We start from the raw sequence: 26,316 nt of genomic DNA on the forward strand, positions 1-26,316 counted from the left end.
TTCTCTGTGCCAGAAGGATTCAGAGCAACAGCCAGCAACTAGGCAAGTGATATAGGTAGTACTGTTGGCAGAAGGAAGTAAAAATACAGCAAGCTTTACTATTCCTTAAAGATAAGATAAAAATCAAATAAAGGAAGTGGGGAGGGAGAGCACAAGGGAGCAGCCAGGGTGTATAAGGCATCAACTCTGGCTAAAAAAAAAAAAATCGTAGCAGACACTTAATGCTGAAAACACTCTCCCTACAAAACCCTGGTGTCCATCGCCCAATTCTTTTCATTGAGCCAGAGCAACCGCTGTTGAGATTATTTCTCCCTTTTCCTTACTGCCTGTCTCTATGGTAACTGACATGCACAGCTCAAGAAAGTCCAGCCAAGTACTGGGCCATGGTGAGGGAGATAGTGGAGATACCAGACTTTCTCACAGAGAGGCTGGACAGGCTACTGTTTTGTAAAGTAATGAAAATTACATGTGGATCCAGAGGGCGGACTGATAAGAAGCTATCAAGTGGGGAGGCAAGGGAGGACTGTAGGCAGTAGTAGGGGAAGAATAACAGCTTGATTGCCTTAAACAAGCAGCTATCCCAGGATTAGGATGCTAAGAGCCCCCTATACTGGTATACCTTACACAGGTATAGTAGTTTTATCCTTAATTTTTTTCCAGGGAGAATTCTATGCAAGATTCAGGTGAGTTATGCCAATTTAGGACTGTACATCACTTGGCCACTCCTTATCTGCATAGGTCTAAATGTTTTGCATATCCAGTGAATAGGGCTGTGTGAAGCTTCAGTCCCTGATTCGATTTAGCGGAGATTCAGCCCAATTCAGTGGCCGAATCTCCAAATCTGAATCAAATCAGAGGACCCTTTAACCTCTCCAAATCTAATTGGAACCCTCCGGCTCGGTGACTGGTGCCTCCTGGATCTGGGGTGGCACCCGGGGTCCTCCTGCGGCCGATTGCCAAGCCGGGGTAGCACAGCCTCCCCCTGCACACTCCCCAGTGGGCCCAGAAGTGGACCAGAAGTACTTCCAGTCCACTTCCAAGTTCACCGCCAAGTACACGGAGGGCTCCCTTGCACTCCCGTCAGATGCTCCATGCACCCCAGCATCACAGCATTCATGAGCCGCGCTTGTAACTCCAGGTATGAAGAAAAAACATTTAAAGCTGTGTCTGTGTCTGAATCACTGATTCGAATCACTGTCCCTGATTCAGGTTGAATCTGAATCCAAATTGAATAGGGCCCACTTTGCACACCCCTACCAGTGAAGCACCAACTCACAAACGTAGGTTATGTGCTTTGTACAGGGGGATTAAGAAATGTTTAAAGCACCTTGTGGAATCAGGGCCAAAGTGGTAATACACAGCAAGGTAAAGACCTTAGAGGAAAAGATTAGGTCTCCTTTCAGCTCTGAAATTCACTAAGTCGTGCACAAACACACACATATACAAACACAAAAGAGGTGAAGGCAACTTTGCCTTAGTGCACCTTTTTCAATTTTGCTGGTGAGTGAGTAGCAGTCAGACATATTATATACTAACACATGGCCCTGAGAATTGGGAGAGCCCGTGTACTACTAGGGCTCAGTCTGGATTCTTTTGAGCAGAGATGACATGATTAATCCACTAGCCAGTGAAAGTAGCATCAGATTTGTGTTAATTTCTATACCTTTCCACCCCATAGTTATTGCAGTCAGTGATGGGATGGGATTTTTCAAGTAAAGTGTACCTTTCATGTAATGATTGCTGGTTGAGACCTTAGAGAGTCATGCTTTGATGTAGGAGACACAAGTTTTGGTCCTTGCTTTTAGGCTGAACTGAGTTGTTTACTCAAAGATTTAAAAACTCCTTTAAAGTCTTATCCCAGGATGATTTTTTTCAAGTCCACAATTCCCAATGGGTGCATTTTCTTGTAGTGGAAAGGCTTGGATGGGCTTTGGAGCTTTTGAAGAAGGGCATTTTAAATTGGTATCAGAACTAAAGGCAAACTGTTGATTCTAGATTAGAAATTCCTGATTTACACCATGTAATTTGTAGAAAAATACATTTTAAACCAAATATAATCTCTGGCATATAATGAAATACTGGTTCATCTCATAAAAAAAGAGGCATTTATCCTGTTGTGAAGTCAAATCTGGCGCACAGATTTTTGTGTTGCTGTTTGTTTTTTGAAAAATACCTTCTGTTTGTGATAACACAGGAGGTAGATGAGTCTGTAAACCATTTTTCAGTGGTCTTGTTGATAAACAGTTGATTTAAAAATGTGTTTAATTCCATTGTTTTAGGTACACATTTATAGATGTGCACATAGTTGCATGCCCATAGAATGGAGGGGAGTTGAAAGAATACCTAAACCTTCATGGTTACCTGGCCAAAAAGGTAGAGATGAGAACAAAATATGAATCCTAGAAACATATAAGCGAAGATGTTAGTTACTGGCTTTTCAAACTGTCTTCATCAGGACAAATACAAACAAACTAGTGAAATAATCATCCTTAAGCTATAAACTAGTCTGTTGACTCAGAACATTGGAATCTAAAAAGGTTTGCTCCTTCATTTTATTTCAACAGCAGATTTGAACTTTGGGGGCAGTAAAATAAAATATAATAAACTGAACAAGCATCTGATTTTTTTGTAACATGAAGTTCTGTCCATGAAGGAAGAGTAGGGGAGGCACCTTATGCCACTTTACAGTAAGAGAGCCGCTAAATAGTACTGAATCAAGATCCAGTCTGTCAGCCTCCCAGGGGCACGCTAAACATCTTCAATTTTCCACTGGCTTTGGGAGACCGTGGCGTCACAGTGCAGTTTCTCCTGAGTTAAATTATGTAGAAGGCAGAATAGATTTTTACCTTATAGAGTAACTAAACTACATATATAACACAAACTTTCATGGGCTAGAGTTCACTTCATCAGATGCTGTGAAAAGATAGGACATGCGGGTAGCAGTGTATAAGGAGAGAGAGATGTGAAAAAAGGAGGGGGAGAGAAGGGAGGTGGGAGAACAGTGCTGGTAGAAGCCATAGGTGGATTAACACACAGGCCTGTTGACCCCTGCCAATCAGGGGCTCCCAGATGCCTGGGTTCCCTCAAGAAACAGTGGGTTTCCCCTTGCCAGCAGGCAGCATTTCAACCTGCAAGGGGCCCTGCTTGGGACTGCTGGGAGGAGGACACGGGGGGTGCCGGGTGCCTGTATGCAGCCAGAAATGCAGCCAGGCAGTATGGAGAGCAGCCCCCTGCAGGTAGGTCTATGGAGGGGAAGAGGCATGGTGGGTGGCAGATCGAGGCCCCCTGGTGAGGGAGGGAGTGGGGCTGGGGCTGGGGCTGGGAGTGCTGCACAGCCAGGGCAGTGCATAAGACCCGGGGCTGGGGCAGGGAGCAGCACAGAGGCATGGGCAGCTCGTCCTGGGGAGTTTGGGGAGGGTGGGAAGGGGGGCACAGGGAGGTAGGAAGGTGGGGAGGCTCCCAGATGCTGTGTGTGCCCCCCATATTTGTGTGGGGGGTGGATGTGGCATGCCCACTGTGGGCTCAGGACTCTGCTCTGCCCAGGGGCCCCACACTGGCCACATGCCCCCTGCCCACCCAGCAACAGTGGGGATGGTGAGTTGTGCCTCCATTACTGGGTGAGCAAGGGGGCATGTGGGTAGTGTGAGATCCCAGGGCAAAGGCAGCAGAGCAAAGAGCCCTGAGCCCATAGTGGGTGGGCCACCTCCAAGCTCAGCCTGCTTGGCTCTGCTCCTCTCTGGCCATGATAGGGGTGGGGGGAGGTGGGGGGGCAGGGAGCAGGTAGGAGAGGTAGGCATGTGCCACCCCACTCCCAGCCCAGCCGGGTCCACCCAGCCTCCCCCATGGGGCACGGAGGCCTGTGCCACCCCTGGCAGTGGCAGCATAAGGAGAGCAAGGGCCCCCTCCCCCCAGTGGAGTCCCTGGTGGGGTGTGGGAAGCCTCTAATTTTCTGCTTGCCCAGGGCACCAATAAATCTTAATCCACCCCTGGTAGAAGCAAACAAGCAAAGAACTCATAGGAACAGAAGGGTCACAAAAGCTATTTCTAGTAATGGGATAAGAACCTGTAGTGCCTGTTTAAACAATACTTAGCACAATCCAGTCTGTTGATTTCTTGTTCCATAATTTACCGTTCAGATCGGTTTTTAAAGACGTGCTGCCTAAGAACAGCTACCCTGAGTTCAGTAGATGGAGGCTAGTGTTCTGCGTTTGTCTTTTTCTGGAGCTGATGTCAGATCTGTATTCATTCATTCTTTCATGTAAGGATCACCTTGTTTGTCCATTGACCACAGAGGGGCACTACAAAGCGGATATGACATTGCACTGTGCTGTTTAGATGTACGCTTAAGCTACTTGTAATCAATATGTGGACACCTATGTACAGTGTGGCTCAGGGCATAGCCACCAGATGTCAGACATGTATGACATTAGTAGAGATGGAAGTGAATGAACATCGGATGTTCTAATCTGTGTTAAATAATGTATCCATGTAAATATCAAAGGAGATTAACTTCAATTAAAATATTATTATTAATCATAATAAGTAAATGCCAAGGCAATCAAGTAATGATTAGCAATTTGTAAAATGCTAATGAGGAATATTATTATCCACAAATAAATTTTTAAATCCTTACAATTAGCTATTTCTTCTCATAAATCACTAGGGACAAAAATTATTCTTGTCTACTACCTAGGCAGATTGTAGAATTGTATCTTTTATTGTAATAAGCAATATGAGCTCTTTATCCAGTTAGTTCCTTTCCTTTAAATAACCAAAATCAATGCTGGACTCAGGCAGACCTTTTTGCCCACATGTGCATTGACGTCATTGGCTTAATCCTGTTGCCCTTTCCAGCTTACTTTGCTTAACAAATTGAATTAAAGAATAAAAAAAGATATTTGCCGATTTGCCTGTTTTGCTGGAAGCCCAGAAATTTAAATAAAAAATGACAAAGTGAGATGGGCAGAACTGGAAGCTCTCTAAATCAATAATCCACCAACCCCCAACCTTCATCCACCTTGCAGTTTCCCATACAAACCAAAGTCAGATCTACCATTAATTGGTACTTCTCTTGGTCTGACTCTGCTATTCCTTCTGGGGTGTTTTTGCTCCTGTTTTGGGGTGAGGGAGTTGCATTTTCATTGTGTAAAATGACATGGCTAACCTTTGACAGAGTGCTGCAAGTAAAGAGGTACAACAATGAGTGAGTGGGTGGAGAGTTAGAAAAGAAATTAAATGTCCATGGATTAACTGATGCTGTTTCATTGAGACAAGGTTACATAGTGTAAGGCAGGCTCAATGCTCTTCTCCTTTTTGAATGGAGCATTAAAGAACTCCACCTGGTTCAGAAGCAACAAATATTCTTTTTTTATTGTGTTTGTTTGTATTTTTAAAAAGGAAGAAGGTGGTCATGCACCCATCACAACAGCAAACAAGACAAAATGATCCCAAGATTTTTAGTTAGTGATGGCTAAAGGTCAAAGTTTTGGAGTCTGTGGTCTATTTGATAAACTTCCAGAGAATGGACTCATGAAAGGCTGAGGGACTCATCCAAGGTCACATACATTAAGGGGAACAGCCAAGAATATAACCTTGCAGTAGGATGTGCCCTGAGCCACACTGTACATAGGTGACTACATGTTGATTACAGGTGGCTTAAGGGTATGTCTAAACAACACAATACAGTATTGTAAAGAATGCACAGTTTAACAGCTCTCATGGAGATTTGTGCTAATTCATTTTGTGCTATGTCATTTCTGGTATCTAATACCTTAGGCTTGCTCAGAGATCTATTGTAGATTTGAGGACTTACATGATACCAGGTCAGTCAAATGCAAAGCAGGTAAGTGTCTGTCCAAGTTTTTCCAGGTGAGTGAAACTACACTCTAGTATCACAGCAAAATCTTCCCTCTGGCAGAGGAAGAAAGATTCCAAAAATCAAAATTAAAAACACTTCAGGTGACAAGCAGCCCAGCTTGTGAAGCAGCTGCTTCTTGCTTAGACCAAATACAAACCAAAACCAGTATTCTGCTGCATAGCTCAAGTTCTTTCTAGTGCAGAATGTCTGATCTGGCACCACTGATCACTAGAAGGATTGTGATGTTCCCCTTCAAGAATGCCACAGTTTAGAAGTGTCATGACAACTCTCCTTTCTTCTTTAGATAAACGGAGCTTTAAGGAATCTCCTCTTTGTTTTATGTAAGATCACATATGATAGAATGGACTCTGAGTCTCACAGCAGGACAGAATGAAATTTACCATCAGCTTCCTATGATCAAAACAGTTTGTGAAATTTATAGCTAAAGTGGAAAAATAAAGTCATCATAAAGCAATTTGACATGACAGGCATCTTGGCCATTGTGAGATAATTACACTCCTGCAGGGTTGCAAAGCACTAAGAAGAGACATTTGCTGCTTAACACACAGATAAATATTTTTCATCTTTGCTTTTTAAGTGGTGCTAGATTTAATTTATAGGTTTATATGAATATATAAAAAAATGCTTTTGTGTTGGTGCATCAGCTCCTTAAACAGCAATTAGTGTGCTTTGAACATGATTCTCACTTCTTGCAATGTAAGAACAAACATTTAACGCAAGCAGAACAAAGAGGTAGCCAGATGTCCAAGGTAAGATATAATTATGGTAAATTATGTCATGGTGGCACGTACAGGCTCCAAACAAGCTCAGGGTCCAATCCTGCCAAGCATAATAAAATCTAAGAAGATGCACTTCCTGCTATCACAGGTCATGATGTTGCAGATTGCTACCTAGGATGACAGTGGGTAGGAATAAGCATTTGCAAGATCTGGATCAAGTTTAGGCAGCTTAGTTTAAGCTGCCTAAACCTGGGCCAGGAGCTGTGCAAGTGTTCACTGCATGCCTTGAGGAGCATGGGCAGCTGGAGCTTAGTCAGGGGGTAGGGGAATAGTGCTCATGGAATTACAAGGGTGCTAGCAAGTCCATGGGGTAGTTGGGGAGGGACTGGTACATCCAGAGTGGGTAAGGGTTGGCAGAGGGAAGGGGAAGCAGGAGACTGCTTGGTTTGGACAGGTAGAAAAATAGCCTGTCTAGGGTTGGGAGGGTAAGAACAGCACAGCCCTGGGTGATCTAAATGTAAGGACCCTGGTACTCATTTGAACTAAAGCTAGATAGAAACCATCTATTGAGTTATTACACATTTTCAAACACTAACTTTACAGCTGGTTGGTTCATTTTATAGCTGGACAGTCCTTCTTTATCATGTGATAATTACTTTGCACATGTGGCCAGTCTAAATGTATTGTGTGATTAACCAGTTCATTGTGTGCTAATTACTTTGCACTTGTGGCTGGTCTCATTTTGCATGTGTGGCCAATATAAGTTTATTGTGCAATTCACTAGTTAATTCTGTATTATATGTAATATGAAGCAGGGGCCTAAGGCTTGTACATACCCAGTAATTGCAGAATCAAAGCTCCTATTTGACAGTGTTGACAAAGGATGGGAGAAAAAGCTGTATTCCCCCATTTCAGAGACCTGGAAATCTGAGGCGCAGGGATTTATACAACTTACCCAAGGTCACAAAGGCAGAGGCAGAACCAGGAACTGAATTTAGAACTCCTAAATCTCAGTCCGGTGCCATAGCCACAGACCACCCTTGCCTTCTAAAATAAAGATCTTCACAGTAGAGGTTATTCTGAAAATCTGGCCTTTGCTGTGACTAACCTGTCAGACTTCCTCCCCGCCCTCCCCCCACCATAGGTTTATGTCACAATTTGTAAATTGTCTAAAAGTGCTCCTTCTTCCTCTCTCTTGCCTGAAACAGATACCTGAACATTTCTATCCCACATCTGAATCTCTGTATGAAAAAATTGCTCTGCGGCACGGAAACTTGAGATGACTGTTTGCACAGTTATTTTTAAACATTTAAAAGATGTTAGATTAGAGAAATACCTGAAACACTGGCATACCTTTCAGTAGTTACTTATCATAGATTCCTTCGCTGTTTTTATGAATCTCAGGACTTCAAATAACTATTTATATTTTTAGACTGTTCTATATATTTTTACAGATTTATTTATACCTCTGCTAGACATTTTTAAAAGCACAAAAGTTGTCACTTGCTATCAAAGTCCATTTCAGAGCACTTCCTATTGGATCTTACTGCATTCCTGTAAACCCTGATTTGGTTTAATTGTTAGTGAATTCAAACAGACTTCTCTTTATATGTGCATTCAAGACTGTAGGCTCAATCCTGCTTCCACTAAACTAAATAGGAGTTTTGCTATTAACTGCAATGGGAATATGACAGAACCCCTATCTGAGTTCTCCTTGGGGGATTTGAATGAGTTCCTGTATCAGTAGGACCAGTAACAAGTTTCATAATTGCATAGTTTCATAGTTGGTAGGATCGGAAGGGACCTAAGCAGATCATCTAGTCTGACTCCCCTGCCATGGCAGGAAAGAATGCTGGGGTCAAACGACCCCGGCTAAGTGATTGTCTAGCCTCCTTTTGAAGACCCCCAGGGTAGGAGTGAGCACCTTGGGAGTTGGTTCCAGATCCCATGTTCATGGAACATGTGGTGGTAGCACTGCAGATGGACACAGACCACACAGTGCAACAGGAAATCTGCCTCAAAAGGGCAGTCAAAATATCTGTCCACAGAAAAGAATCCTTGGGTGACACAGCCCTGTGCTGCAAATTCAGCATCACTGAGGAACCAATCCACTATGTGTAGTTGTTTCCCATCAGCCACTTTGGCCTTGTTTCACTTTGCCTTGCACCTTTTGTTGTTGTTCTGTCATATGCGGTGAGGCAGAGTGGGTACATAGTGTGATAAAATCAGAATGGTAGCATCATATTGTCACTCTGCACTGCTCTAAATGACTATTGCAGGTGCCAAGTAGGGGAGAACGCAGTCCTATAGATCTGTAATAAGCTTTTTGGACAACTGCTGTTCCCTTAAGGTATACGATCCCTCCATCATAATGAATATCTCACTCTATGTGCTGATTATAGCACCAAGATGATCAGGCTGATGTTTTCAGATAACTTTGCTGTAAAAAATAGTATAAAATAAATTTTAAAACTTTCCAGTGAGAGAACACCAGTTGCTGTGCACATTGAAGCTCCCTTAGCACATTGCAGTCAGTGAGCCATGCCAGATCAGGACCTTTTGATGGATGAAAATAATGATTCTAGCAGCCAATAAGGTGTGCATCATGAGTAGATGTTTTATCCAGGAGGGGAGACTTCTGAAAAATGATCTTGCAAGGATGTTTGTGAGTAACGCTGCAAATGCTGGAAACCTTTCTGCATCACTGAATTCCCTTGTCACTGACTCCACTATCCCATTGACAAATGTGATTGCACTTTCCTTTTGACTCAGCAAACATGGTGATTGGCAGAGTAAATCAAACATTGCCCTCTGTGTATATAGTCATTGATTGATGTCACATAAATCATATGCCATTTGATAACTTGTCACATTCTATACCGATCCCTAAAGTCAGACGAAATATGTCAGTTAACATGCTCTCATACTGCACTTTTAAAATCTTGGTGAAGTTGACTTACCCACCATCAGTGACCATAGGATCTGGGATACCAGTTGATATAAGACACAGGATGTATAAGATTTCCTCTCTAGGTTGCTTGTTCAAATTTAGTCTCAGTCTGTAGTGACCAAACGCTAGTTATTTTTGAATGCCCAAACATGTAGAAGGGATTTGCTATTAGCAATCACAGTTCAGTTCCCATGGGACAGGGGTCTAGTTCACAGAAACCACCATCACTGTTATCACTAATACGCAGTTTGGTTGGATGTGAACACTGCAATGAGAGAGGAGAGTGTTTCATCATGGACTGATTGTGCCTAGAGACATAACAATCATTGTATCCTCTGTAGGTACAACTGACAGGTCAAGGTTGGCAGGACATGAAAGGGAAGCTTGGCATTTTAAGTTTGGAAGAGTCAAAAGAATTTGGAGGAGCACTTAGTTTCTTCAGGATTGGGCCTTCAGGGAAGGTGCGGTCATTAGATTTTCAAAAGGCAAACCTGCACAGATTAGTTTGGGTGGAAGAAACAGTGCAGAAAGCAAAGAGGTTATAATCAATAATATAGGTAGAGCTCTCCAGTATTGGATTTAGTCTGTGTTATATGTCTACATCTGGCTATACTGATGTCTATCTGTTCCTGAAAATATAAATCCCTACAAATTTCCCATTAAGTCTGTCAAAGGTGGCTGATTCTATCAGATTCTATTCATCTTCCTAAATTTTAAAAGCTCTTGTTCTTTATAGGAGCCCTTTATAGTGAAAAGAGGCCTTTATAGTGAAAAGAGGCCAAAATGTATTATGCTTAACTGCTATATCCCAGAAATGCAACAGAGTTATTGCAGGCAGCAGTTTTTGAAAACTGTTTTAGGCTTGTCATTTATTTTCTCTGAAATCTGATTTACCTTTAATGTCTCATACACCATGACTTGATTAACTTCCATTTTTAAAACAGAATTCATTATCTGAGGTGGAGAAATTCTTGGCAGGTCTTATACTAGACTTGTAGCCATTTGTTTTTTTGGTCTAAAGATGTCCTTGAAAATAGATATCTAATCTAGGTGCTCTTCTTTGAGTAATTTTAGCCTTGAATGTCTGCTTTGCTAGTGTTAAGCATTATTTCATTCATCATCTTTTAGATTTGAGAATTATTTCTTTTGCGTGTATTGAACAGTTTGTGGGTGCTTAACTTAATTCCTTATTTGTTAACAGAAATTAATTTGTTTCTTTTTTTTTGGCTGTTATATGCCAGGACACTTGCTCAGGCTATAACCCCATCGTACAGCATTTCACATGCTTCACCTTGGGCAAAATTCTGCCATAATTATATTGAATATGACTTCTCTCAATCAGGAGTTCCACTGTAATCCCTGGCAAATAACTTTCACTCGTTAAAAAGAAGGTGCAATGGTTTCTGATGTGTGATTGCAATAATTTCACCTCCTGCCATATTGCCAGTTCAGGGGGAGCCTGGAATCATGATCCCAGGCTCCCTTTGTACCAGCAATCTCTGCTCTTGTGGCTGGAGCCCTATTAGCTGATGGAGCCACAGGGGCTCATGGTGTGTCCCCACGGCTAGGAATGCTGATCACTGACACAGCTGTTCCCAGCAGGGCCTGTGTTCCCCTATCTGGGACCCCCAGTCAGCTGACAAGTATTCTTAGTGTGCTCCAGAGGCCAGGGGCACTGGCCAAAGGTCCCATTAATGGCATAATAGGAACCAGTGACAAAGTTATTAGACGTATTTTCTGTAATAACTTTTTTGCTTATTCCTGGTTTTATCCGGGAATTAATTGAATGAACGTGTGGCCAGGTCACTACTTAAGACATGACTAACCAGTTAATTACATCTTAAATGTAATGTGTGACAGGGGCCTGAGTGTTAATAGTAACAGTAATATGTCAGGCAGCTGGTTATAGGTTTGAGGGATTTCCTTTTATCTGTTTTTTTCTTTTTTTAATAATTGGTGATGGTCAGATACAGTGTAAATAATCGTCACTTTATAGTCCTGACAAATTCTGTTTCATGTGGTTTCTAAAAATCCCAAGCTAGAGTGAAACCTTGGCCCTAGTGAAGTCAATGGGAATTTTGCCATTGATTTCAGCAGAGCTAAGATTTCTCCCTCAGGTCAACCTCAGACTCATTTCAGAGCTGTAATAATTTGTTGTACAGTAAGTGCAAACACTGCAAATAGTATGTGTGTGTATTCCTCTTTCCCACAGCGAGAGAAAAATACTTGAATTGTTGAGCATAATTGTATAGATATTCTCAATCCATTACTTTGTGACACAGAGCAGTCTCCTGTTCGCATGTCCATCTTAACTGAAATAGGGGACTATTTTATTCACATAATGATTTTGATGTAAAATCTGTTTTGCTGCAGATGAGGTCCCTGAAGGATTTTAGTCTATCATAATATATAAGGGCTGCCTGACATTGCAACATTAGTTCTCCAATACTATTGTCTAGTGGGGCTAAAAGCACTGAGGTCCTTTACAGTTCTGCTATTGCTGTTCTCCATTTCAGTGGGAGTTGAATATAAAAGGGAAATTGATGGCACTAATGCCTGAATTTCAGTCATAATAAGAAAGAAGATGGAGGGGAGCTGACTAAGAGGATGTTGGTAGGTGTCACTGCATGGGCAAAGCCAAGGGGTGAATGCTTTAAGTCCAATAACAGCATGTTTCCAATATATGGAAAGGCATCAATACATGAAAGCAAACAGCAAAAAGGGTATTAAATCTGAATGTATCAGTACTTTGGTGCCTCTAGAAAAGGGAAACTTCTGGGGCATATCTTGAAGTTCTTTATTGTGAAGTCAACAGACTCAAGCACTTTGAGACCAATGGGTGTGAGGGTGTTCTGTCATTTCTTTCTCCCTTTACAGATGGTATAGCAGTGTTAGGGTGTTGAATGTGATGGTCCAGGAAATATGCAAAAAGCAAGTGGGTTTTTTGATAATATCTTTTACTGGCAGGCAAGGTAGATTTGTACCTTACAGACTAACTAAATCAGGGATACATAAGCTTTTGTAAGCAGCAGCATACTACAACAGATGCTATGAAAGGACTGCAGGAATAGAGACTCTAAATAGAAATCAGTGATTAAAATACAAAAGGTAGGGAAAGGAGAGGAAAAAGAAGAGACATTGCTAGGCAGAGTGGGTAGGAAAGAGAAAAGTAAAGCAGTGAACCCCTTGAGGGACATAGGGGCTATGAAAGCTAACCAGGTAATGAGATAAGAATATGTAGTCTTGGTTTAGACCAGTGCTACAAATTAGCCCTTCAACATCTTCAAGTGCTGCTCTTATTCCCTTCCCATGCCTGATTTGCTGCTCTGCTTTTTCTCCCTTCCCTATCTGCCTGTCACCTCCTGTCCTGCTGTGTGCTACACAGAGAAGCTGCCCGCAGTGCCATAACCGAAGTGAAGGGGCACCAACAGGCACTGCCCAGCCAGGGCGGGGTACAGGATGGAGCCGAAGAGGCTCATTTTGGAGGGTGCAGGGATGGGGGAAGGGCAGTTCCCACCACTGCATGCACTTCCGGACAAACATGGGCCAAGGGGGGGTTGCCCATCGGATCTGTGTGCGGGGAAAGAACAAGCTGCCACTGCTAGGCTTTGCCCCAGATGCCAAACTTCATTGCTATGGCACTGGCTGCCCATGACATTTGTAGCATGTATACCACAAATTGACCACCCCTAGCTTAGATCATCCTTAACAGAATCCAGTCTGTGGATGATTTCTTGTTCCACAATTTCCTGTTCAAGTTTGTTTTTAATTTTTTTTTCTCCCTGAGAACAGCAGTCCTTAGGTCAGCTATGGAGTGTACAGGGAAGCTAAAGTATTCTTCCATAGGTTTGTGTGTCTTTCTGGAACTGATGTCAAATCACTTTTTATTCACTCTTACACATAGGGATCACCCCATCTGTCCAATGTACACAGCAAAGGGCCACTGTAAGTAGGAGAAAAGTTGGAAGAGAGGTTGAGCACACAGCTTTTAATAAAATCATTTGGAAGCTGAGAGTTGTTGGTCATGGGCATCTTGTCATAACCAACTCATAGTCTGTGTAGATGAGAAATGAATTCAAAGTCCACCAAAGACTGACTTAACATGTGAGAGGGTGCACTCTGAAAAAACAGAACAGTACAAGGTGTGAGATGCAAGCAGCCCTGTACCCTTAATAGTGTCACTGAATGAAAATGTAGTTACATGCATAGATATCCTTTTTGCTCATGTAATCCAGGCAACTTTTAAAACAGGAACCTAAGAATTAGTTAGCATCCCTTCTTCGAACAGATCCATCTGGAATACTAAAATGATTACTGAAATAATAGAAGGTACCTAATCTGGAACCAACCAGCTTGCATATACATAGTTACATCTACTAAGGCTAGGGACAGATATTCAAAAAGCCGGAGCCTGAACTAATTCAATCTTTGCAAGTTAGTCTAACCTGGGTAGGCTAAATCACTTCATAACTGCAACAGACATCCCCTCTGGACTGAAAAAATTCAGGCACATGCCTGCAGTGGCTCAGACTAGAAGCTGGGGGGGCACTAGAGCAGCACTCCCTTCACTTCTACAAGGCTAAGCTGAGGGGGGTGTGGGCAGGCCCCAGCACCACGCTCTGATTATTTCCACACATACCCCACCCCCACTGAGCTACTCAACAGGGAATTTTTATCACCCCTAATTCAGTGTTTATCAACCCATTAACAAAACAAAGCCTCTCTCCATTAACTAATGAAGCTCTTCTTAAACAGCTTTTCCAAGGAAGGACATTAAGCTACCTGTTGATTAGTCCAAAAAGCCTATGTGCCTTTGTCGTCTCCCATAGCACAGCTGTAGCCAGCATGTGGTCTCCTAGCTAATGCTGAGGTGTCTGCAGAAGGCAGAGGGGCAGGGGGAATAATCCCTGCTTATCAGGGAGAAGCCAGGTCAATGCTCTGTGCCTGCAAGTCTCTGCCAGAGCTGCAGCCAGGGAGGAGAGGGGAGGGGCCAGCCCTGCTGTGGAGCAGAAATCCCCACCCAGCCCAGAGAGCATGCCGGGATGCTGGGGGAGCATGATTTAACTTAAACCAGCAAGGAGTCTGGGACAGACATTGCATAAACCGGTTTGAGCCAAATCAATTGAGTCTGATAGTACATTCAGCCAGGTTTATCTCAAACCGGTTTCAGCCATTTTGAAACTGGTTTATGTGCACTGAACATCTGTTCTGTTACAGGTTTAAACCAGTTTCTGATCACTTAAACCAGTTTGTGTGTAATGTCTGTCCCTAGCCTAAGAGTTACTTTCACTGAAGACCAGTTACAACAATCAACTGGTTGTCCCCAAAAGGTTCTGCATCAAAGTATTTAAAAAGGTACTTTGCCACTATACTAAGCTCTCCCATGTCCCCAGTTATGGCTGTATCTAGGATTCATTAAACTGGTTTGCTCATTTGAAGCCATCTATTCCCCATACTTCAAAGGAATAGGAAGAGATGGAAAGAGACAGAAAGAAACAAAAGAACAGTCCAGAAGAAATCCCCTCCCTAAGTGTGTTTAAACCAAAATACAAAATTGCTGAATTCAAATACTTCATTTAAATTCTAATATAGAATTAGTAAGCAGCAGTGAACACCAGAATCCCAAGTGTGAAGAAGCAACAGTGTGGCCTCATCAAGAATATCAAATGTTAAGGTTGCAAGACATCCGCTCATATTCTAATACTTAGCCAGTGTTAACCACTGAAACAATATTATATATGTAAATGTTGTATCAAGCATCTGTTTAATTGGACTTCTAGGGATGGCTGAATATATAGGATTTGGGTGGAGCAGAAAGGAGTTTGCTGCTATGTTTGTTGGCTGGACTGTTAATTATGCTATTGTATTGGGTTGATAAGTGAAATTCAAATTGATTATAACTTTATTTGTATATATAACGATCTAGGCATTTTTAGAATTGCAAAAATAAATCATTCTCAACTTTCTGGATACAGCATATGTGACAGAAATAGAATCACTGTAACAGTTACTCAGTCTTCCTTATCCAAATGTGTGCATACATCCTTGCACACACACACTAGTCTTTGCAAGCCATTGGCCTCTTGTTTAAAATCAAAATTATCTAATTATCTTTGTTTTTATTATTTAGTTTTTCTAGTGCAGCTTTATTAGGAAGCAATATTAAATATATGTATCCATTCTGTATTATTCTTTTTCTGTTGTAACTTTGTCATGTGGATAAAATCAAAAAGAAAAAGGTAAAGAGCTAGATTTTCCAAATTAGTTGATGCGACTGAATATGAAAAGTTACATAAATAATAATGAATGCATGCAATCAAATATTTGTCCATGCACAAGACCAGGTGGTCTCCTAAATCACCACTTGCATGCATATTTATATCATGGGCCTGATCGCCCATGACTAATATGACTGCCTACATGCTAGTAAATAGAGCTTCGGTGCAAAGCTTCGGTCCCTGATTCGATTCAGTGGAGATTTGGCCCAATTTAATGGCCGAATCTCTGAATCCCAATCAAATCAGAGGACCCTTTAATCTTTCCAAATCAAATCAGAACCCTCCACATTGATTCAGAGACATTCAGAAAGATTCAGAGATTCAGGCATAGAGACAACTTTAAATGTTTTTTCTACATACCTCTAGGTAGCAGGGGCTCGTCAGTACTGTGATGGTGGGGCACATGGAGTGTCCCACAGAAACACGGTGGGGGGCTCCCCAGCGCACTTGGCAGCAGGCCCAGAAATGGTTCAGAAGCACTTCTGGACCACTTCTGGGTCTGTCAGGGAGCGCGCAGGGGGCTCCCCCGTGCCCCCTGGCTCAGTGACTGGTGCCTTCTGGGTCTGGGGTGGGGGGACACCCAGGGTCCCCCTGCGCTGATCGCCAAGCTGGAGAGGCATGGGGGGGCCCCCCAGTGCACTCTCCAGCAGACGCGGAAGTGGAACAGAAGTACTTCTGGTCCACTTCTAGATTCACTGCTGAGCACATGGAGGGACCCCCCCACCCCCTGCACTCCTGTGGGACGCTCCATGTGCCCTAGCATCACAGTGATCATGAGCTGTGCCTGCTACCTCAAGGTCTGTAGAAAAAACTTTTAAAGCTGTGTCTATGTCCAAATCGATGATTCTCTCAATCAGCTTCGGATCTTCAGATTCGGCCGAATCAAATCAGGGACAGTGATCTAAATCAACTAATCAAATCACTGTCCCTGATTGGGCCAAATCCAAATTGAATAGGGCCCACTTCACACACCCTTACTAGTAAATACTTAACTTTAAGCAAACTTTGCTGGATCGGGGCCCCTGGGCACAAAAATGTATGTTTAAATACTAATTTCATAAATCAAGAGCTTGGGAATATACACAAGATTCCACACACTGGACCTGGATCAATTTCCAAAATAGAGAAAAAGGGCAAGGTGTTTTTAGAATCTGAATGATATCTTTTTGAATGTGAGAATATGTTAACTTCTTTTACTATTACAAATTTCACCTTCTCTATTCTTCCCGCTGATCCCCACTCTGGTTATTTAAGTGACAGCTCTAAAAGAGCACTAAAAAACAGATATATATACACACATATGTATTTTGTCCCTCCCATCTCTGCAGGAAATTATTGGAATGCTGCATCTTTCATTACTCCATCATCGTATCTTCATTTCTCCACATTCCAAGGGGAAACCAGTGCAGACATCTCCTTCTACTTCAAAACTTCAGCCCCTGATGGAGTGTTTCTTGAAAATCTGGGGAACACAGACTTCATCAAACTTGAGCTAAAATGTAAGTATCTTCTCTCTGCCATCTTTTTTGAGAAACAAAAGTGCATTTGTGTAAGGTGATGAGGTTTAAGAATTTTCCTTCATTCAACAAAGTGTACAAGTCTGGTAAATGTAGTGGAAAGATGAAGGAGAAATTTCAAGCCTACTTATTCAATTTATTTAAGAATTCTATTACTAAGAGAAATAATAAAGATCCTATTTATCAAGGGGAAGACATTAAAGAGGAACGTTTACTAACTTAAATGATTATAAACATTGCCTAAAATGGAAGGTTTTTTTAAATTACATGACAATGTATTCCTTTAATGTTAAGTATATTTTGGTGTGGAGTAGTAGATGTGTGTCATATTCTACATCTACTTTTTAGAAGAAAAGATAGCTATATTATTCTAATTAAGACTAGCAGGATGGGGGAAAGATTTCAAAATGTGAGAAATGTCATCTGTAAACATTTTAACATTAACCAGTCCTTTATGCCTAACTAGTGATAAAAACTAATCTGAAAAACTGCAATTAGAGATGCAAGATAAATGTTAAACATGCAGAATATATAATATTTTAAATCAAATAAAGAATTAAGTGAAAATAGTATGCATAGTTGAATGACTCCAAAACAAATGAAGACTCCAGCGCTCAGATCCTCAAATGTATTGTAGCTCTGCTTGGTAGATCTGAGGTAGTAAAGCTAGGGGTGAATGTGGTGTTATGTCATCTATGTTTTTCTTCAATCTGATGTACCGCTCACATTAAAATGAAACATCTGTAGGGATGATTTAAAACATGCAGCTGTTGTAACAGCTCCCTAATGAACCATTATAACATCAGAGATCACATGAATGCAGCAAGTGCAGCTACATATTCCTACAATGTTGAAGTAGGTGCCGGGTCAGTCTCACTGCAAGAAAAATGCAGGAAGGCCAAGGTTCTAACTAAATAGGTATTCATGAAGTTGAGTGCCTAAGGCTTTAAAGAGGAGGGTAAAAGGACTCTGTTTGCTCCCAATGCACATTATCCTATTTGAGTGAACAAGTTGGGGTGCAACAGAATTTAACTAAAATGCCATGCCCCAAAAATAGGCCTTTCAATTCTGCACGCATGCATTTCAGAAGTTGTATTGAGGCCACGGTTATCTAGATCAAGTATCCAAAATTAAAAAAGTGATTGAGTGACAGACCTTTTTTTTTTTTCTTCTTTGATGTGGGGTGGGAGGAGGGGCAGGCACTCGCTAAAAGAATTTGAATTTGCATTTATTGATTCCACTTTTCCATACCCACAACTGATGAAAATCAACAGAGCTCCTCTGGACTCAGTGGAACTCCACTCATTTGCAAGAGCAAAATTTCTGTCCCTTTAATAATAAACTTGAAGATATTCTTAAAGATATATTTTATACACCATTATATTTAATATTCAGTAAAGTTAGGCATTCAGAGACCTGCTTGTTCTTATACCCTGAGCTTTATCTGAAACAAATGTCAGTTGTAGTTTATTACTTACTATATTCCAGGTTATCTCCTGCTTTTTCTTTCTGTATTATAACTGCTAGTCTCTGAACTCTAGCAAAAGAAAATAGAGTTTTTGTACAAAACACCCAATTGGTCTTTTTCATGAAGTATTAAAGAAAAACGCTCCACTAAGGACAAAGAATGGATGAACCCTTTTAATCATCCTGTTAAGCTTTTACATTTTTTAACACATTGAGATTGAAGGATAAAAAGAGCTGGACTGTAGATTGACCAAATTGTATATATTCACAAACTAATCTTTAAAATTCATTGCTTCTGTGAGGCCCTCAAGCATTGACTCTAAAGTACTGCCTCAAGTACCAGAAGCATGACTCATGAGTTGTGCATGCTGGGCAAAATTCCCCTGTGCCCTGAGGGACCAGGGGGAGGATGGTGGTTTTGCCTCCCCCAGCTGTCTTTGCACCTGGCTGCTCTAGCTGGGCAGTGCAAGTCCCTTTCTGGGATGGCTTGCACTGTGATGGTCCTGTCTTGAACAGAGGATTGGACTAGATAATCTCCTAAAGTCCCTTCCAGTCTTATTTTTTTTATGATTAATGTGTATATCTCGGCCTTTCAGCTCAGAACAAGTGTACCTGTATTCTCAATCTTGTGGTGGATTAGGGTTTTAGGCACCAATTCAGGAAAGTATGTGCTTAAATCTGTTCTTAGTCAACATATACTTATGCACACATTTAGCTAATAGCAGCTGCTTGAATCCTACTGATTTAACAGGCATCTTTGCATGTATTTAAAGATGAACAAGTGCTTACATGTTCTGATATTCCTGAGTCAGACCCTTGCACTGTTAATTCTTCAGGGCGTAGGCCAAAACTTCATCTGCATACACAACTTGCAAAGCAGGAGTGGCCAACCTGCAGCATGTATGCCACAGGTGGCACGAGCAGCCTGTGTGTGTGGTGTGCAGCAGACTGGGGAGGGCAGGCAACACAGTGGCATATTGGGCAGGAAGCGTAAAATAGAGCACCAGATTAGGCAGGGAGCATTGGGCAGTAAGGAGAAAGAAGAGCAGCAGATCAGGCAGGGAACAGAAAATAGAGCAGCTGATTGGGCCAGGGAGGGGACTTGGAGTGGCACTTGGGGAGAATGTAAGGCTAATTTGTGACACGCCTGCCAAAGGGGGTTGGGCCCCACTGTTGTAAAGTATACATGATCATTTTATTGTCTAAAACAAAAACAAGGCTCTTGATTTTCACAATATACTGAATGGAGTTGATGATAAAAACTTGAGTTCTTTCAGCTAATCTCATATTTAGCAGAAATTTGAATATGAAAATATATAGGCCAAAAACTGAACTAATATAATTAAAATCAGAATTGTTTTTATTTGCAAGTTACAGTTCCCATTATTCGTATGGACTGAAATACGTTCATTGGACAGCCTCCATCTCCCATGGTACACCATGGTCTCTTCTCTTAAAGGGAGGTAATCACCTAATGGGCGTCACTGAAACCTGAGCTATGCATCGTTGAATCCAAAATATTTCAGTTTTCAGGAGTTCTGTTTTGTCAGCGAAAATCTACCAAATTCTGAAGTAGGAATGTCATTCCCTAATAAATTCTACTTAATGGCAGTCAACAGGTCTTTAATCCAAACACCAACAGCCATCTTATTTTCAATCCCATGTTTACAGTAATGAGGGGTGCTTCATACAGAGTACCAATTACTGCCTCTTCATAGATACAAATTTAACCATCTGAAGATAATGTTTTTGTGCACATCACACTTTTTTTAATTCTCAAATTCACACAAGAAATAAAGACTAGAAGGAATGATGAAATGAGTATTGTGGTACTTGCAGAAAGTTCAAATTTAACATAGCTGTCCTTAACATAGTTATGTACATTACCATATGTAATCTGGAGAAAAGAGTTCTGACAGTCTGTGCATTTTTGCATACAGATAAGTTGTTTGTGTAAACTGAACATGGCAGTTTGCAAATTGATATCCTCTAAAGCAGTTAGTATTTTATTTGGCTTGCTCCACTCAGTGAATGTATTTCCAGAAACAGCTCACCTGTTTTGTCTCATTAAGATCCTTGGATTCAAATTTTGGAAAGCAGTTTACTAATCCCTGCCTGATTTTTGATACAGAAGTTGTCACACGCTGTGCTCATTAGATTAACCTTCTCAGAGCCCCACCAAGGTCCTAATATTCACATGGAGAGTAAAGCATATTCTAACTCTCTTGAACATGAAAAATCAAAAGGAACACTACAGAACAAGCACCTCTTGTACTTTTCCCTTCAGCAGAGCCCTAATTTGTTGTCTTAAGGGGAAAAATGCATTTCTGATTTGAAAAACTACTTTCCCATATGGCTGACAAGGAGAGCTTTCATGAAGAACACAGTGATAAAATGCTGCTATGAGTGAGGCTGAGGCTTTTGGCTGGCCCATCTATCATGCAGTCCCCTTTGCAGTTTCACTTGTCACTATGCATGGAACACTTGGCAGAGATGTAGAATTATCTCCGCTCCTGATTTTTTTTAACATACATCAGTAAATTTACAGTCTAATTATTTTTACAGCCTACTGGTCAGCTGGCACCAGCTAAGATTTCTCAGAAGGTGCTTAGATAAAGTGAAACTTATCTATGAGTGTTTGCAGAAACTGGGTCCCTCTTTTCCTCTTACTGTTAATATTTTTATTTAGATGCTTTTCATGTGCATGGTTTTTCATGATCCATTTAATGTGTACATGGGCCAAGGTTGTTTTTGTTTTTTTTAAAGACTCTAGAATAGATGCACACTATCTTTTTAGATGCAGCTCTGAGTAGGACAGAGCAAGGCTATGGACAAATATTTATCTGTAGTGCTACAAAGTGTGGTTGGGGGGGAAGATTTGTTTGATAACTTCCACTAGCTCCAGTAGGTGAGAAGGCTGTTCCCACCGCTGCTGCCACCATGAGGAAACCAACTGTTGCCTCAGCTCCCATGATGGCAGCACCAACAGTGGCACAGGTCCTCCTGCTTCTCTAGTGGCAATAATTTTCGCTGCTGCTGCTATGGAAGTAGCAGGACCAATCTCAATCCCAGTCTCTGCTGCCACTTCCGGAAGCAGCTGCAGTGATCAGCCACCTCGTGATCGGCTGCACAGGGGGACACCCCCCGCCCTTGGTGAGATTTGCCATGGGGGAACCTCCCCCCCCAGCAACAAGATTGGATGTGGGGGGACCTCCCCCCCAGGTCTCTGACTGGTCACTGGGGGGGCACATGCCCCCCCTGACTAAGGTGGCACCAGTTTCCCATGACCCAGGCTCTATAACTCCTCACCACATCTATGTGACCTGTCAGGGAGCCCCAGTCATTCTCTTTCCTTCCCCCCTTAGAGGAGAAAGGAAGGTCAGAGCACTGTGGTGTGGCGCGGAGGCCTAGAGACCCCTTTTCATCCTACCATCTCCAAGTATTTTACAAATATTAATGAACTGAGCCTAAAGTTACTTCTATGTCAGGTTCGTTTGTAACGTTAGTTTTACACAAGAATAATAAGTTAAAGTTAAACACATTTGGTCTCTGAAAAGATGTAGAAGGAAGGAAGAACAACACAGATTTTCCTCATTCACTTCCCAGTGTAGTCCCAGGGACATACTCAGTCCCACCACTCCATGCAACACAGCTCACTCCAGGGACCTGTGGCTAAGCTCCATTCACAGCAGTTGGTAGAGTGGGCTGGCTGACTGCAAAAAGGAGCATATGGTGCACCTACTTAATTAGATTGTCTGTGGGCACATGGATGAGTTTGTTCATTGGTCTGTGTCCTTTTGAGGGGATTATGATTCCCAAAGCTCCACTTGGAGACGGCACCCCAACTGTCCCTAATACTGAGCTATGTCTGCAATGCTCAGTTCAGCCCCAAGTAACTTGTCCAAAGTCAGACAGTAGCGAGTGACTAAGCAGGGAGTTGATGCCAGGGATGCACATATGCTTCTTTTTAAATACCGTTCTTTCCCACAGCTTAAATACCGAACACGTCCCTGATTACCATATTTTCTTGCTAATAATTAATAACTTCATAGTTTCTTCATCTAGAGCTGTCCTAAGATAGAACTCCACCATATCAATGAGTTTTGCATTTTACTATTTCAAGTCCCTTGTGCTTATGCACATAGGGTTTGTATTTTCCATCCTTTTATGTTTGCAACTAGATGGGTATACCTCTGTGACCTTCATTGTATTTTTTTAATTGAATTGCTATTTTGTTTTCCTACCAGAAAACCACTACATTGAAAACTCAACCCCCTAGGAAAACATGCTGCATTAGCCACATGTCAAACGATGCGTGGGACACTGAGGGAGCTCTTCTTCCCTGGGACCAATAGAAAAGCATTAAAAGTAGATACAAAAACATTGGTGCTCTTCAGGGAAATTTCTGACTCAAATGATTTCATAGCATCATTAACTAATTCTTCTCTTAGCCCAGTACAAAGAGAACTAGAAATGCCTGAAGAAGTGTATGCACTATCCTTAAAAATAAAACTGCTTCCTAGATAGAATGTGATGCAGAAAAGACCAAATTTCAAATGAGAAAATTTAGCTCCTCTCTAAAAGCATCAGCAGACACATCTACACATGCATTAATGCACTTTAGTTAATGAGCATTAAATCTAGTAACTCCAGGCACTTTTACATGTGCTCTGGGGGTGGGGTAAGGGCAGTGTTTTAATTAAAGTGGCTCTGAGAACCTCTCTAATTAATGTGCCACCGCATCTCCTGTGCTTAAAAGTGGTGGCAACAAGCTTTAGTTCAAGTGACCCCACTGCCATTTTTAAGTGCACGGACACTGATACATGAGATACAGTGTATACATACTGGAGCACAATAATTAATTACTTAATTAATCGATTAATAGAGTCTGCTCCAATGCACTAGAATTCCAGTCCAGTAGGGGAGTGAACTTCAAGTATGTACATGACTGCCTCTGCATGGAGCATTTTTACTAGGGCTGTGGGAAATTTCACTGGCTGTTTAATTTCGACGCTGTTTCAATTCATTTTGAGCTCAAAACAGTGAAATCAAAACAAAACAAAAGGGTTCAAAACAGCCTCAAAATGAAATGAGGGCAGTCAAAACATTTCAAAATGTTTTGAGTTTCAAAGCTGGGCTTGCTTGCAGCTAAAGAGAAACTAAGGAGAGGGAGAGGGAAGAGGGGGGGAAGGACTGCTCTGATACTGACATGTGTAGCTGGCCAGTGACTGTGATCCTTCCCTGAGATCCCTTCCAATCCCAGTGCTCTGGGGGAGGGATGGAAAAACAGCATAAAAAAAGCATTATTTGAAATGAGCTTCCTCTGTGCCTTCACACTTCACAAGTGACACAAGTTTTGCTCTGAACAGTTTGAGGTGTAGTTTCCCAGAAACCCCTGCACCTATCTCCTTGAAAGCTGGCAGGCTTCACGACCTCAGCAGGGGCTACCATGCCTTCCATGAGCTACCATGAGGGGCTCATCCTGGATTCAAGTAAATACAGGAATATAGGCATACCTCTGAGAGGTAAGGCACACTGAGAAGATACTACGCTCACTGTGGCACTCTCCAGTGCAATTTTAAGGCACTGTAGAGATGCATTTGCCACTCTGGCTATTGTGGCAAGATATAGGCTGTTCTATGTAGCTCTACCAGTATGTCAGTGTGGCATTCACTGTTTCTCTGGACATAGAAACACCGTGGTCACACATTGTTTTCTGCCTTGAGATCCAGATTGATTCTTCCTTTGACTTAGTATGCCAGTTTTAGAGCCACTTTATGCCATCAGTACAGCACAAAGCAGGTGTATCTTAGGATGTACAAGTGATGCTACTTGCTAAAACATTAATAGAGTTCTTTTTAACTTCAAATCATATTGCACTGCAACAATCTAACACATGACAAACAGGTTTTAGAAATACCATAACTTTCTCACTACAGGCTTTTTTCCTTTGTCACTTCAATCTAATCCAAGAGTTTAATAAGCTTTCTAATGTGAGCCAATATTAGTCACAAAAAATCCCACTCCCTGTACCAAATAGGAACATAAGACATAGGACTGGATGTGGTCTTTTGGCTCAAGTCCAGTATTCTTCTATCACCGTATCATTCAATAGCACTCATAAACTTATCAAGCCCTAGCTTAAAACGAGTTAGGAATTTTTCTCCCCACTATTCTTGTTGGAAAGACATACCTGAAGCTCACTCCCCTACTGTGTTGGGAACCTTCTACTAATTTCCACCTTACCGTTATTCATTTGCCAGCTTAAAGCTACTCATTTGTTCTTGTGCTGACATTGTCTGTCCTTTAACTGAAATAGCTCTTCGTCCTCTCTGGTGTTTACCTTTTCCCAAGGTATTTCCAGAGAGAAATCATATTCTCTTTCTAGCCTTCTTTTGCTTGGCTAAATAAACCAAGCTATTATAGTATCTATTTGTAAGATAGACTCTGCAATCCCAGATCAGCCTACTAGCCCTTCTCTGTTTCCTCTAGTTTGAAATCATCTTTTTTTTTTTAACATGGGTGACCAGGACGTTACACAACATTCCAGACTGCTATTATTCCAGTCCTCAAGATCATTTAATTCTTTCTGTATGATATTCTGATCCTTCTGTGGTTGGCAGTTCCACCCAACTTGGTGTCTTCTGCTATTTTCATTAGCATATTCCTGTTTTTTATCCAAAGTAATTAAAATATTAGCCTTGAATCTTGGCTAGTAAACTCCCACATACCAGGTCACCTTTCAGTACAAATCTGTTCCTTACCAACTTCATAACTGTAACAATTACCATTTCCCATGCGGCATTACCGTAAATGCTTTACTGAGTTTCAGATAAATTAGCTTTTTTCCTTGTCTAGAAAAGCAGAGGTATTAACCAAAGAAAGATACTGGTTTAGTCTGGCATGATCATCCTTTGCAAAATGTATTTCACACTTGCTGTTTTTTGTGATTTAAGTATTTTTCCATTAATAAAAGTAAAATGAAGGCAATATTTATATATGTATAAACCTTCTCTTTCTCTTAGGAATTAGTGTGCCATTGGCAACACTTTCAATTGCAAGTAACAAGGTTCCCTGCTGCTAGTGTTTTGTTTTGCTTTGCTTCACAAAGCCCATGAGGAGATGTGTCCCCAACTACGTCTGTTTGTCTGTTGTTTTGACAAGTACAACTGAGCCCAGGGAAAATTTAGAAAAGGGAAGTGCATACTGTCTACTTGTAATTTTTTGACCCCAAAGTTCTTGTATACCTAAAGATTTGCTTTTGGGCATATGCGGAAAGGCCTTAGTCCTGACTCTACTGTGCAGCAAGGTTGATGGATATTTGTGTTGACCCCTAGAAGAAAGCTAGGGCCTTAGGGTGGCTTTTGACAGCTCACCAAAGAACGTGCTTCAAACAAGTGTATGCAAAAGCAAACTTTAAAAAACATTTCCAAATGTGAATATTGCTGGCAAACAAAGGATAAGCCAATACAGATAATACAAAACAAGAATATTATCTAGATCTTTC

The 26,316-nt window shown here is 41.6% G+C and overlaps 1 protein-coding gene across 1 annotated transcript in view; it reads left to right on the forward strand.

Annotated features, from left to right (window-relative positions):
• CNTNAP2 (contactin associated protein like 2) overlaps positions 1 to 26,316 on the forward strand; it is a 1,052,534-nt gene that overhangs the window by 853,006 nt on the left and 173,212 nt on the right. Inside the window, exon 14 of the mRNA XM_025209846.1 lies at positions 17,154 to 17,324. Coding sequence (XP_025065631.1) covers positions 17,154 to 17,324 — 171 coding nt within the window. The remainder of the gene's footprint in view (positions 1 to 17,153; positions 17,325 to 26,316) is intronic.

This window comes from Alligator sinensis, unplaced genomic scaffold (assembly GCF_000455745.1).
Source record: "Alligator sinensis unplaced genomic scaffold, ASM45574v1 scaffold456_1, whole genome shotgun sequence".
In the NCBI taxonomy this organism is placed as follows: domain Eukaryota; kingdom Metazoa; phylum Chordata; order Crocodylia; family Alligatoridae; genus Alligator; species Alligator sinensis.